Source organism: Crocodylus porosus, unplaced genomic scaffold (genome assembly GCF_001723895.1).
Source record: "Crocodylus porosus isolate Cpor-Errol unplaced genomic scaffold, CroPor_comp1, whole genome shotgun sequence".
Classification (NCBI taxonomy): Eukaryota; Metazoa; Chordata; order Crocodylia; family Crocodylidae; genus Crocodylus; species Crocodylus porosus.
The window spans coordinates 1,418,391-1,433,943 of record NW_017728917.1 but is presented as its reverse complement, the minus strand read 5'-3'; the positions used below and the strand labels follow the sequence as shown (position 1 = coordinate 1,433,943).

At 43.2% G+C, this 15,553-nt stretch overlaps 1 protein-coding gene across 2 annotated transcripts in view; it reads right to left on the bottom strand.

The window, feature by feature from the left end:
• RAD18 (RAD18, E3 ubiquitin protein ligase) overlaps positions 1-14,955 on the bottom strand; it is a 119,301-nt gene extending 104,346 nt beyond the window's left edge. Inside the window, exons 1-4 of one of the 2 annotated variants that reach the window (XM_019536581.1) lie at positions 14,831-14,955; positions 13,717-13,798; positions 4,564-4,625; positions 1,981-2,051 (exon numbers count right to left, since the gene is read on the bottom strand). In XM_019536581.1, coding sequence (XP_019392126.1) covers positions 1,981-2,051; positions 4,564-4,625; positions 13,717-13,798; positions 14,831-14,884 — 269 coding nt within the window. In that variant the 5' untranslated portion in view covers positions 14,885-14,955. The remainder of the gene's footprint in view (positions 1-1,980; positions 2,052-4,563; positions 4,626-13,716; positions 13,799-14,830) is intronic. The other variant, XM_019536579.1, reaches the window with a different exon arrangement.
• Positions 14,956-15,553: the final 598 nt, after the last annotated feature.

Genomic DNA, 15,553 nt, shown 5'->3' with positions numbered 1-15,553 from the left:
GAGGAGGGAAGAGGTGGTGGGGGGCGGGGCAGATCAACACCCTCATAGTGAGGGAGGGAGGCCCAGGGCAAATAGCTGCGCAGATAACCCGGACAGACTTGTGAGCGGCCAAAGCCAGCAGAGCAAGGAGGTGGGGGGTGGCGAGCAGCCGGAGCTGGCAGAGCTGGCAGCACTTGGCAGCAGCAGTGCATGGCAGCCACAGCAGGGCCTCACCAAAGCTGGGCAGCTTGTCCCAGTCCCAGCTCTAATCCCTGCCTCACTGTGGGGCCATTGATCTGCCCCTCACCACACACCCTGCCCTCCCCCCTCCACCCACCACAACAGACTTACCAGCCTGAGGCAGCCAGCTGTGTCCAGTGTGGTGAGGACTGCTGCCTATTTAGTCTATGGCCGAATCTCTGAATCGGACCGGATCTTTTCTGAACCGATTCAGAGGCTTTCAATTTGATTCAGAGCGTTTAACTGGTGTCCCGATTTGACCTGGATTCAGAGATTCAGCTGACAAATCTCCTCCGAATCAAATTGGCTACCAAAGCTTCACACAGCTTCACATTGCTAAGTAGCTCTCGTAGCTATTAAAGAGACATTACAAGATAGTTTCATGAGTCTGACCCAAAGCCAACTGATAGCCAAAGAAAGGATCCCATGGACTTCAGCAAGTAAGATACTAGACTTGACCCTAAATGCAAAGAATCCTTATGGGATAATCAATTCATCTCCTGCATGGTGTGCAGATGTGAAGATTTGCAATAGCTTAATCTCTTTTGGTAACCTGGGCCCTAAATTCCTAACTCAGAACACAGTACTTCATACAGTCCAAGCTAAAGAAAATCACGTCATGTCTATATATACAAGTTCTAAGGTCTTGTCTGCTCATGGAAGTTAGGATGCAGTAAGAAAGGGGGGAGCGAACATACAGCGCACTACCTATTCTGCTCTCAAAGGAGAGGCAGTTACCTTAAATTTAATGGGTTCTAATAACGTCCACACAAGGCAAGTCTACTTGTTCATTAATGTGCCATAATTACAGCACATTAAGTTTACTACCTGTAATAATGGGTACTAACTGCATGCACCATAATTGCTGCTCATTAGCACAGATGAACAGTTTGTTTGTGACTCTACTGCACATTAAACTAAAGCTACTGTGCATTAGCATGGGCTTTGCCCTTTGCGCTAATATGCAGTAGAATTAGTCTTCTATGCATTAAACATCTCAGGTAGATGCATCCACAGGGATTTAGCATGGAGTACCTAAGAGATTGTCAATTTGCATCTTAGCATACCACACTAACTTCTCCAGGTAGACAAGCTAAAAGTGGCACACTGGCTACACCTTAACGAAAACTGAAATAGAATCCAAGAGACTGCATCCTTCACAAAAGTTATAACACATCCCTTTTCACAGTGAAGATTTTGTTTTCTTTCTAGGTCTTAAGTTTGCAAGAAAGTTCAAGTTCTGCCTAAGTTCAGAATAACAAAGATGCTTTGGCCAAACAGAAAAAAAAACTAAGAAGTTTTTAAGAAGAAAGTCAAACCCCCCCCCTCATTCCTCCTTAAATGTTTAATATATCTTTTTATTTTAAGGCCAGATTGCATATACCACATCATGAAATAGGATTCTTAGAATAAACAATCTTAAGACAACAAGTTCCTCACATGTAACTTTTTAACCAAAAATTAAGTCTGCAAAATACATCTAACAATCAGCCCTTTTTTCCAAAATGATCCAATCTGTGTACCATCTAGTCTCATGACATATTAAACTGCCCACATGCCCTTCTTAATTCATCTACTGTATGGAACAGAGACATGAAGATATGCAGTGGTTTGCTCTCTTTTGGTAATACTGGGACTATTTCTCCAATTCCAAAAACATACATATGTTTGGGCATGCTCTCTGGGTTAATGAAAGTCAAGTCACATCTGTACCTATTTAAGTAGGGAAGCATATGTGATCTTTGCAAAACTGTGTGTTACCTTGCTGAATTAAAGCTTTTTACCAGGTCATCCAACAGCCGGTTATTTTTCAGTTCAGGTTCTGTGACTGCCTACAAATAAAGCAAAGTAAACAGAAAATGTTCAAGCAAGTAATAGTTAATTTCTCAGATGCAAGTTTCAGACACTGCTCTTCTAATCACCATCTCAGATATTTGTCATATCAAAGGAAACAGGGAAATGAGATAAAAACGAGAGATTTAAAAAATCCAAGACCCTGAAATTAAGCACTTACTGACTGCAAGTCTGGAAAATAAATGGAAACAAAAGCACAGGCTAAAATAACAATACTTTTTTCCAGAAAAAAATTCACACAATTCAGTACTCTTAGTCTCCAACAATGCTTCATTGCATCCTAGCTCCCAATCATTAAGAATGTGGCAAGAACATTAAACAACACAGAAGGGAAAACATACAAAGGAAAATGTTGTATTTTGAATAATTAAGGCATAAAAAGATACAGAACGTTTTCTTCATTTTTTTTCCCAGTGGATATCCAATATTTATCTTGCTCTCACTTTTTTACCTCAGGTGTCATTCCAAAGCTTATGGAGCTCTTAGTCATATCAACCAATGGGATTTATAAATAGACAAAAATAAAATAGGTGCTCCAGGTATGTATAATGAAAAATCTGCACTCATTTGAACATAAAGTTGACAGCTGGCATGTCTACACATGTGCTTTAATGCTAAGTAACCTATTTACTGTGTATTAAAGTGTCACATCAAAAAACATGCTAATATACTAATGCACAGTAAAAATAGGCTACTGCACATTAAGTGTCACTAAAAAAGTGTGCACATTTGCTACTGCACATTAAGGCAGCCTAATGAGCATTTATTTAGTACCTCACATTAGAGGTACAAGCGCAGTAGCAAAAGCAAATTAATGAACGGGTAGATGCACTCAGTATTACAAGCAGACCTTTTTTAATCTTAGCCTTGAGCAATATTTAATCTAATTCATGCTTTGGATACAGAATGACAGTTACCTGTGTTTCACCAGCACTTCAGAAATGCTATTCACTATTTCTAGGCAGTCTTGGTGAGTGGGTTATTTTGCTTTTCTGGTTTGTTTTTTTTACACAGAATCCAGTAAAACCAAACTGGACTGACCTAGATTAGAGCCTAAATTAATCTCATTCCATGCCATTCATTCAGAAGCAGTCTTGCAGGCAAAACCAATTCCTGACCAACAATCCAGTTCTTGCCTGTTCTATACCTTGTAGAGCCAGGAATGCTTCTGATCCCACAGCAGTGTTCAGAAGAAAAGCGACTTACCCTAATAACCATAACCAATACCTCCCATCTTTCTGCTGTATATCATACTGCTACCCCTCTCTCCCCTACTCCAAAGTCCGCTATACTCTACAGATATTGTGTTGTATGGTATTCTATTTATAACATTAGCACTGAATCTATTAAGCTACATATTCTATGCAACACAGAAGTAATCTCACAATGCCAATTGTTCTAGAGGCAGCCAATTTTATCCAACCCCTTATCGAGGCCAGACAGGAGAAAATGCTACAATACCATAAATAGATAGAATTTAGCTACATAGAACTATAAACTCAACCTCTTCCTTGGTAAAAAAACTCCCCTCCGCCCCTCTTCCCAGACACAATCGTCAATTATTTCCTTTTCTGGGAGGTCTTCCTTTATCCTTAAGACTATGCCCATAATACTTCAAGTTCTAATTTTTCAACATTTGCATCAATTCAGGTTTGGCTCCAATCTTAATAAGTACTCATTTGTTGAATCTTTCTTTGGGTCCAAGAAGCTTCCGTTATCCTTTTGTGGTACATGACCTAAATTCCTGTCATTTTTTCCTCTAACTCCTTTCCTTCTTAGGGGTCCAAATCTCACAGCTATATGTGGCTATTGGCCATACCTGAGTGTTCAATGTGTTTGTCATCATTTAATTTGTAAGCTGCTACTTGTTTATATAACATTCAAATTCTTTATCATTGTTCGTGCATTGCCTGGCCTATGAATTGCTTCATTTATACATGTAAGACAAGGTTCTTTGGGTAGATGTGATATCTTTTATTAGACCAACTGAGTAGTTGGAAAAAAGTTCTTAGCAAGCTTTCAGGCACAGTCACTCTTCGTCAGGCATTCCACCGAGATTGCATCCAAATAAGTAAAACTCAACACTTGCTCCAATGGCTCATTATGTATGTCAACCTGATTCTTTATCCAGTTGAAGAATCACTCTGGTCTCTGAAATATTAATCCCAATTCCATGTTTTCAAACTTGCATGCCTAAATATGTATTGGGTTTCATTTAGAGTTGTGGATGTTTTGAAAATTCAGGTCATGTATTTCAGGTGCACATCTATGTATAGATTTAAGTGCTGAATTTTAGGCTCCAAGCTTGAAAATGCTAGCCTACATAAATAAGATAGGAGGCACTTCTGTATGCCCTGAACCAATAGCAACCAACTAGAACCTAAGGGGAAATGACCTTGACACTGAAAAGTTGCCAGAAACAAACAAAAGATGACAAAGAGAAGGGGGGAAGTGGGGGGGCAGGGAAGAAAAAAGCCCAAAACCACTTACCACACGGCACGTGGGACACTGAGTTTTATAGGACAGAAATTTGCGTATGCAAAGGGAACAATCTGAAAAAATAAAAATTACACCACATATGATTACTATGTATTGAGCTAAGAGAGCACACTTGGGGAAAAAGCATTATTTGTTCTAGTAAAATATACAGTCACATGGAAAGACTAAAACATGCAAAAGAAAACAGCTATCTATTTTAAGGGACTTCCTATCAGTCTATTTCAGCATTTAATCTCAGTCTGTGGGCCTGTATATTTTAAACAAATATAACCCAGAGTACCAAGAACTAGTACTGATAAAAGTCAAAGATGAGTATTCACCATTCAAATTTCACTAAACTTCAAATATGTAAGAATGAGACTTCCAACAAGCAAAAAAGTCAAATCCCAACAAGGTCAACTGTCCTTAATTTTTCTCAGAAAAAAAAATATCTATCCAATCTCTGCACTACAGATAGGGGTATGTCTAAGGCAGAGGAATATCCTTCTCTCTGGTCTCTGCCCTCAATCTACCTTTCCTCTACATGCAGAGCACCTTGCTTCACCTTGCTATCCCCAGACAGTTATAGTTCAGTAAATGCCTTTAGATTCATCAGCCAAGGCAGGTCTTACTACTGTTGTCAGGAGCCTAAATCACCTCTTGCACACAATTCTCTCTGAACACTAACCCTTCAGAATAACTCAAAATGATTCTCTCTGGGCTGCTCATTTACAAGTTTTGGCACCAGTCAGGCATCTCTCTAGGATATGAGATACTGGTTATTTCAAAAAGTTTCACTCTTTTCCTATATGACTGACACTTACTAGCTCTTTATTCCTCAGTGTTTCAGTGTGTAGATACGTTAACTGCTGTACTTTAAAAATCACTCATTAACACTCATTCCCCCTTATGACAAACTCTGAGAAGCCCCAGACACCTTAACACAGCTCTAATTCAGTCAGCATTAACAACAGTTAGTCCATAGAGGCCATTTATATATGCATTGACCCACCAAACCTGCATCTGCAGAACTGAAATTACTCTTAATTATGGCAGTGAAACCCACAAACAGAGGCAGGCCTATGAAACAAAATTGGGCATGAAGCAATCCCCATTGTCTATAGTAAAGACAAGTGGTCCCAAACTGTTCATTTAGTTCAGTGGTCAGGACAGGAGACTTCTACAGAGGTGACAGAATGAGACTGCACAGAGCACTGCGAACAAATAATCAACCTTATCAAGATTAAACTAATGACAGCAAGTGCAAAGGGAGCAAAAAAGGAATAATGTAAGCATGAGTTGAGGACATTAAGGATTTGTAATAACCTAGGGCAAGCTGCCTGGCTTCTCTAACAATGTTTTACACCTATAGAGCCTATCTGCAGTTTTCAAAGTAGGGCAGTAATTCTGACAACTGGGCACAGAGGGCATTTGTACATGTCTGCACTGCAGCGCTGGGTGCTTCTAAAAGTGCTTGGCGCTGTGGCACATCTTCTGTATAAATGGCAAAATGCCTGTCAGCACTGAAAAAATGGTGGCGGTACACTTTTGAGCCAAAATACATTGAAGATTAATTGAGTCTGCTCCAATGCACCAGCAGACAAAGGTATGTATATAAATGCCCAGAGATACAATATGGAAAAAATATTTAAAATAGAAGAGAAGGCACGAATGACTTGAGAGATGTTAATGAGAGCTCTCCTTTCATGCCAGTAACTCAAATTTAACTGTATCTGACAGACTCTGTGGAAGTTAATAGTCACGCTTGACAGGTATCAACACGACGAAAGCCATCCATCTCAGTAGGCTTTTGATAGCATGAAAGAAAGAACAATGGCTGATGCTTAGCTCGCTTGCTCCTTTACTAAAGAAACACTGTGGGAATTAATCAATACAGGTTTTATGACAGCAGGCTACTGCTCCCACCATGCATCTACATGAGACACTAAATGCACAGTAGACTAATTCTACTGTGCATTAGCACATCATGGCAAAAGCATGATGATGCACAGCAGAATTAGTCTACTGCACATCACCATCACAAGAAAACTGTATGTCGGCACTACTGCACAGTAGCACCAGTTACTGCGCATTTAGTACCTGTTATTACAGATATTAACTTAATGTGCAGTAACTACAACACATTAATGCACGTGTCAGCGCACCCACAGTCATCTAAAAACTAGGCAGATAGACTTTGAATGGCTCCAGATGGGAATAGATTATAGGGAGGGTTGAAAGCACTGTAATAGACTATTAGGGAAAGAATAGTAATAAGAATAAGGAAGAAAGTCCTACAAGGAAACATGAACATATTTCATATCTATTTTCTGATAAGAAAGCCTCTGATGCAACAGAACAGGCTTTTGGGGGGAGGGGGAGTGCGGGGATTGGGTCTCCCACGTGTGTTATCTGAATAACACTAATGACATTTGATAGGTGTAGAAAAAAAGAAAGCACTACCAAAATACTGCTGAATGCCCTGGAAAATCATCAGTCTCTATAGAACAGGATAAGTGTGCATTTGATTGGAAAAATCAAACATACAGAATGTAGGGCATATCATCAACAGGAATTTCCACAAGTAAGACAAATCCAATCCTAGTGCTTGATGCTACCCATTATAAAGACCTTGGGTACATACACATGTAAAAACCTTCTGACAGTTAAACAGGCTTAACTGTCAGAGCATGCATACGTATGTGGAGCACAGCTGGCTTAATTTGGCACAGAATAATACACCACCAATGTGTATTATCTTGAGTCGCATTAGTTAAGTACACTTAGCTCACAAGATGGCTGTCACCATGACAAGGATGTATGTGTAGAAGCATTCTCATTCTTCCTGAGAAATCAGGGCAGTCAGCTAGTTACCCAAGGTGCCTGTACATGAATGCACAGAGTCTGGGAAACAAGCAAGAAGAATTGGAAGTCCTTGCACAGTCACATAACTATGACATGACGGGAATAACAGAGATTTGACGGTGCTCCAGTCATGCAAGCTATCCCACCATGTCATGGATGGGTACAAACTGTCCAGGAAGGACAAGCAGGAGAGAAGAGGAGGAGGAGTATGTAAAAGAGCCATATATGATTGCCCAGAGCTTCAGTATGAAACTGGAGATAGGCCTGTTGAAAGTCTCTGGGTTAGGGTCAGAGGGGAGTGCAACAAGGGTGATGTCATGGTGGGGGTCTGCTATAAACCACCAGACCAGAAGGATGTGGTAGATGAGCCTTTTGTCAAACACCTAGCAGATGTGTTCGATTACAGGCCCTGACTCTCATGGGGGACTTCAATCATCCTGACATCTGCTGGGAGGGCATTACAACAGTGTACAGGCAATCCAGGAAGTTTTTCGAGAGTGTTGGGGACAACTTCCTGTTGCAAGTGCGGGAGCGGCCAACCAGGAGCCGTGCTCTTCTTAACCTGTTGCTCACAAAACAGGGAAGAATTGGTGGGGAATGAAGAAGCAGATGGCAACTTGGGCAGCAGTGACCATGAGATGATCCTAAGGAAAGGAAGGAGGGAGAGCAACAGAATAAGGACTGTGAACTTCAGAAAAGCAGAATTCAACTTGCTCAGGGAACTCAGGAGCAGAATGACCTGGGAATCCAGTTTGAGGAGGAGAGGAGTCCAGGAGAGCTGGCTCTACTTCAAAGAAACCTTACTGAGAGTGCAGGAACAAACTATCCTGATGTGCAGCACGACTAGACAGCACAGCAGAAGACCAGATTGGCTTATCCGAGAACTCTTCAGTAAGCTAAATCACAAAAAGGAAATTTATGAGAAGTGGAAGTTTGGACAAACGGCTAGGGAAGAGTCTCTCCAGTGGTGTTTCTCCAGCTGCTGGCAGCAGACTGCTGCCTTGTACAGGGCCCAACACTTATATATAATAGTTGGGCTCTGTTCCCCAATCAGGCAGCATTGCCTAATCGGGAAAACAGCCAACTAACAGTCAATTAAGTTGACTTCTTTTAAGTTGTCTTTCTATGCACGCAACTTAACTATGTTGGTTTAGTACGTGTGTATGCACTTAACTAACACAACCTAAAATAAGTTGTGTGCATACAGACGTACTAAGTCACCTTTAAAATAAGGCAGCCTACTTACAGGGGCCTTAACGCCGAGTACATTTGTATGCACATGACTTAACTAAGCCAAGTTAAGTTGACCTACTATGTGTATATGCACACAACTTAGCTAAACTGCCTTATTTTAAGGTGACTTAATACATGTGCACATAGACAACTTAACTAAGTAAACTTAAAATAAGTGTGCGTGTACATGTACTAAGCCATGTGCATACACATGTACCATGCCAACATAACTAAGCCAACATAGTTAAGTTATGTGCGTACTAAGTCAACTTTGTTAAGTTAGCTTAGTTAAGTCATGTGCATACACATGTACCAAGTCAACTTAACTTCCGATCCGCTCAACTTGCTAGCAGATACATGCGGACCTAGACAGGCTGGCAAGTTGGACAGATTGGGACCAGATAAGGTTTAACATCAAGAAACGTGAAGTGCTGCACCTGGGGATGAACAATCCCCTGCATACCTACAGGCTTGCCCACACCAATCTCACCAGTACTATGAATGAAAGAGACCTGGGGGTAATAATGAACCACAGTATGAACATGAGCCAGCAATGCAATGCGGTAGCCAGTGGGGCAAATAATACTCTGGCATACACCAATCAATGCATCTCCAGCAAAACCAAGGAAGTGATCCTTCTGCTCTACCTGGCATTGGTTCTGGGTGCTGCACTTCAGCAAGGATGTGGAAAAGCTCAAGAGAGTCCAGAGAAGAACCACCCATATGATCAAAGACTTGCACAGCAAGCCATACGAGGTAAGGCTGAGGGACCTGGGACTCTTCAGCCTGAAGAAGAGAAGGCTGAAAGGGGACTTAGTAGCAGCTTACCACTACATCAGTGGTGTACATCAAGGGCTCAGTGAACAATGGTTCATCAGGGCACCCTTGGCGGGGAAAACCAGAAGCAATGGTCTCAAACTCCTGGAAGACCATTTCAGACTCAACATTAAGAAAATCTTCTTCACAGCTAGGGTGTCCAGACTACGGAATAAGCTCCTCCCAGTGGTGGTGCAATTGCCTACCCTGGAAATCAAGAGGAGGCTGAACGGTCACCCTGCTGGGGTCACTTGACCCCAGTTGTCTTTCCAGCTTGGCACAGGGAGGCTGGACCCAATGATCTTCCGAGGTCCCTTCCAGCCTACATTCTATGAATAACTATGAGTATAAGCATACAGCCTAGTACATGTGTACGCACATACCCTATGTGTAGAAGCACACTTATTTTAACTTGACTTAGTGCTTGTGCATACACATGCACTAAATCAACTTAAATCGGCTTAGTTAAGTTGTGAGCGTACAAACGTACCAAGTCAATATAAGTGTCGGCTAAATTAAGCTGGCTTAGTAGACTTAAGTTGAACCAGTACACATGTATACGCACATCTTAACTAAACCAATTTAACTAAGCCAAGTTACGTCGGCTTAGTACATGTGTATGCACACTTATTTTAAGTTGACTTAGTACATGTGTACGCACAAAACTCAACTGAATCTACTTAAAATAAGTCAGCCCAGCTACATTGGCCGTGTGCACACAGAGGTACTAAGTCAGCCTAAAATTGGTCGGCCTACATAAAACTGCTTAATTCAAGTAAGCTTAATGATGTTATGGGAATACACACACATTAATCAAAGTAAGCCAGCCTAGTTAAGTCATGTGCATACACATATACTAGAAGTCCACTTAAAATAAGCCATCTCCGTTATGCTGCCTCTGTATGCATGCACACACCACTTTGTTTTCAACTGTATAACTGCCTGGGCTCCAACATAGACAAATCTGAACGTTGTATATTCCACTCCCTCCTCCCTAAACACACCCCATTCTTATTTTTTTGAGAAAGAGAACACAAAAGCCAAATCCTTAACACACTTGATCCCCTTCCATGATAAATTTCAAGGCCTTAGTCCATAGCACTGAAGTGCTAGTTTCACAACAAATTTATTTTAATGTGAAAAAGACAATGTATTTCCCCTAATCTTTCTCAGAAAAGGCTAAAACATGTTGGTGACACTTTCCAACAAAATTCAGCCCAAGGCAGATGCACAGAATGGAAAATTCCAGCTCAGTTAATACTGTTTACCATATAGCTTTGAATCCTACTCCTGTCTCTAGGTTTTACTAATTCTCATTCTGAAAGACACTTCAGTGGTGAACTGGTAACAAATATCCTCTTTGTAATAAAAATGATGATGTTTAAATGGATAAATTCATGCAACAGATATCTGTATTCTTGCAAGAACAGGCATTGTACAGGGTACTCTGTCTAAGTGTATGATCCGGAACTCAAAAATAGCTAGGCAGTACTTGGAGCATACACCTATCCAAACTGAATGTCAACAATGCTCATTAAGGACACAGTGCTGTCACTTACAAGGTAGCACCTGCCTTTAAACATGTGCCACAACTAATATGGGCTGCCTCTGTGTGTGCCAAGCAGATCAAGAAAAGGACAGAGCAGTAGATAGGGTAAGAAGCAAAAAGTAGAGCAACAGATCATGCTGGGGAACACTGGAAACTGGATGACACTCGGGGAGGGTGTACAGCTAATTTGGGTTATGCCTGCCCAAAAGGTTGACTGCCTTACACTGACTAGCTCCCATAATTTTCAAGGCTTCAGACAGCAGCCATTTGGTAGATTTTTTCCACTTTGCTCTTGCTGGTACAGTCAAATGGGATGCAATTAAGTTACGAAGGAGGCAATGGGGCTCAAAAATGCTTTGGGCTTAAGTGATTTAAATACACTTTACTCGTACACAAAAAACCAACATAAACAACAGGCAACACATTGGGACCAGCATTATATATTAAGCAGTTAGATGAATTATGCTCTTATCTGGTAGGCCAAGAAAAGTTACTGTCCAAAATATAGCTTGCTTTTCTGAAAGCACCATTCATTCATAGCCACTAGAATCTAGGGCTCTTTGCTGACTAGACAGTGACTGAGAAAACGATATACTCTAAAAAGGAAATGTCTGTCAGGAATCTATAAGTGGAGCACTGCATTCCAAAGGAGTCAGATCATAACTTTGCATGCGAAACATTGAAAAAGAGGAATTTTTATAAGGAAGCCTCTGGTGAGATTTCGTATCACACATCACTGGGGTAAGTGACAGGAGGGTTTGGGCTAACTGGAGTAAAAACAACAAACGGCACATCCCTAAGCTCTGGAGAGTTTTAATGGATTATAAGTGGCTAGGATCATCCCTGCACCTGTATCATTGCTCTGGCCCTGATAGACTTATTCCAGTCTCCCTATCTCATTGGAGGCATTCTGGCAAGGTATCCCTACCATGTGCCCTTAGCACGGAGTGGGGGTGGAAATATGGATCCAGCCTGCCAGGCCATTCTGTCTGGTCCACTGGGCTCCTCCAAAAAATTATTACCAGCCTGCAGCTGCCCTTCTGAAAGCCAGCAGGAGGCAGACTTTCAGAGGTCATGCACCACCAAAATGGGCAGGCTCTGTGCTTCCACCTGCTACTGCTGCTGTCAGTGGCGGAGGCTGTACGCCATGGGGGAGGAGGCACACATACCCATACCCCTTCAGAAACCCCACACCAACCCACAAATCCCACACACACACATACACCAGCCACATCCCACATCCCTCTACACACAATACAAAAGAGTAAGACTTTATTTGAGCTATTATGCAACCACCTTTATATATACTGCGCAAAAGCACATAAATCAGGGCCAAAATATTTTTTTAAATAAAATTAAAATGTGTTATAGTAGATGTTTGATTTGAGTATTCAATTTGGTTTTTTTCTGGTTCCAAGATAGCAACCTCCTCTCCCAGAAGGATTACTTCCATGGGAAGAGTGGGGAGAGAGAGACAACATGGATGACTTCTGGTGGCAAATGTCAGGGGCTAGGGGCTTCCAGTCCCAAGATGGTGATTAGGGCAACGTTTCCCAACCGGTGTGCCATGGCATACTGGTGCACTGTCAGGCACATCCAGGTGTAACATGGCATTATAGGCTGGAGCTATGCCCCCCACCTGCTGCTGCTGCAGACACAGACTGATGGGAAGCGTGGTTCCAGCCAGCCAAGGGGCATAGCTCCAGCCCAAAATGCCATCCAGCTGGCCACGTGCCCTCCCTCCCACCCCCAGCTCAGCGTCCGGCAGGCTATGCACTACCCCTGCTCCACATCTGGTGTGCCATGGTGCTTTTTTATTTAGTTAGGGAAGTGTGCTGTGGGGCAAAAAGGGTTGGGAAACACTGGATTAGGGGGTGGGGCACCTGTCAAGGGGCAGGGCTACCCTTCCAACCCTTGACAGCTTGCCAAAAGTTGTTAAGCAACCCTCCAGCTGAAATAATTGCCCACCCCTGCCCTAGCATGTCATGGACAGATGCAAGCAAAATTGACTATAGACTTTAAACATAATGGAGCAAAATGAGGGGAAGAAGCAATCTGTACAAATGTATTCTCTGTATATAATGATGAACCACACACTTCCCAATTCAGTCACATCACATTTGGCATCTGGTCAATGTCAAGTGGCTGGAAACTGTAACTACTTGGTCAGTGGCAGGCATTTGATGCAACCCAGCACACACTACAATGTTAGTCCTAGGCCAACTGGCGGAGTACAGCAGGAAGTAACCTGTGTTCTCCTTTATACAGAGAGAGGCTAAGAAGGTAGTAAGACAGATGAGGAGGTGAAATAAAAGTCGGAGAGAATCACAGAGAAGTCAAAGATCATCTAGTCCAACCCGCTGCCTGAGGTAGGATCATCCCTATCCAAACCATCCATACAATCCATCATCTAAATTCTACATAAGACTGCCATCACCCATGACACAACACAGACCTCGCCCCCTAACCTGTCACAGATAAAGTAGAGGAACCAGGGCAGCCAAGGATGTGCTTCTATGAAATGCTGTCAATAAATGCTGTCAAGAGATCCCAGGTCATGGGCCATGCCCCTGCTACGGAAGGAAGGCAAGCCTGCCCGCCCGCCCCCTCTGCCCCTGTACCAATCTGACCATGCGGCAAAATTCAGAAGTTAAACACTAGCATAATACATGCACATTCAAATGAAACCGTCCTGTACTCACAGTTGTGTGAACATTGTGGGATGATCATTGCAATATTGAAGTACTCGAAGCATATCCCACAACGCAGCAGGTCGTCCACTACCTGCAACAAGAACAAATTACCACTGGCATCACCCAAAGCACCACTGAAAGCATCGCTTCAAGACAACACCTGTTTGTACCTCCACACAAAAATCCATCTCTGCACCTGTATCATTGCTCTGGCCCCGATATGCCTGCTCCAGTCTCCTTATATCATTGGAGCCATTCTGGCAAAGTCTCCCTACTGCATGCCCCCAGCATGTCATGGGCAGATGAAAGCAAAATCGACTAGACTGTAAATACAGTGCAGCCAAGATATGAGGGGGAGAAGCAATTTGCACGAATGTATTCTCCGTATACACTGATTCACGTACACACGCAATTAATCGCATGCACCGACCTCAACCCTGTCCCCTCACGGGATGCAAAAGAAGTTGAACAGGTCGGTCGCCCACCGCCCCCAGCATCTGTTGTGACTGCAAACGATCAGGGGCTGCCGGGAAGCTACCAGGTGGTGGGATCTCATCTCTGTTAGATGGAAACTGGGGCTGCTCCTACTTTGAGCAGGGCTCAGATGAGATGTGACCTCCTGAGGCCCCTGCCAACCCTGTCCATGAGCCTATGAACCGGTTACATGGGGGTGTTCAATGGAAATGGCAGGTCTGTCTGTCATCCTTTGGGAGCAGGGGCTATAAAACAGTTCAGGGGCTGGGGCACACGACTGCTGACGAGACACAGAGGGAACTGGGGTTATTTAGAGTGGAGAAATGACTGAGAGCGGGATTTAATGACATCATGCAACTCCCTGCACGGGGTAGAAAGCGGATGGAGCTGGGCTGTCCTCAGAGGTGACAGATGACAGAACTAGGAGCAACGGTCTCAAGTTGCAGCAGGGGAGGCTTAGTTTGGATATCGTGGAAAACTAGCAGGGTGGTAACCCAGAGGCGGGCAGTCTCCACCGTGGAGGCTGTTCAGAGGAAGCCCTTCCCCGCCCCTCCCCCACCCGCAGCACGCGGGCTACGGAGAGCCCGGGCCGGGCCAACGCCCCGGGGTTTCCTGCTGCCGCCCTGCCCCCGGCCGTCCCGGCACCCACCTTCAGCGGCGACAGCCGCTCTGGCCAGCGCGGCTCGGGCAACGCCAGGGCCATGGCACGCAGACGGGCGGGGAGAGGGGGGACCACCAGGGGAACGGCTCAACCGGCGTCCGAATCGCGCGCCCGCAGCGCGTCGCACTTCCGGGTCGGCGCCGCGGGGGCCGCTGGGAGATGTAGTTCGCCTGCCGGGGCTCGCGGTTTCCCTGTCCCCTCCATGCCTGACGTCACGCGCCACCTCTCCGCGGTGGGCGGGGTTCGGGGGGGCGGGGCCACAATAGCGGGAGATACAGCGACCTCGCCGCCCCGGGGTTGTCAATAGTTATCCTATTTGTGCGGTCATTTCAAGAACAGTACCATAATTCTCATAATGATCATATTGATCATAATGATAATATTACAGTTCAATTACCATAATGATCATTGTCATAATTATCAAAAATTACATTTGTGCGGTCACTTCAAGGATAGTATTATAATTCTCATAATTATTATGATTATAATGATCATAATGATAATACGATCATAATTACCAATAATTAACATGTTTGTACGGTCACTTCAAGGATAGTATCATAATTAACATAATTATAATGATCATAATGATAATATAATTATCAATAATGATCATATTTGTGTAGTCATTTCATAGATAGTAGGAGAGTAAAAGCATTCAAAATGTACTTTTAAATTAAACAATATTTAACAAATTTTTTTTTTTTTTTT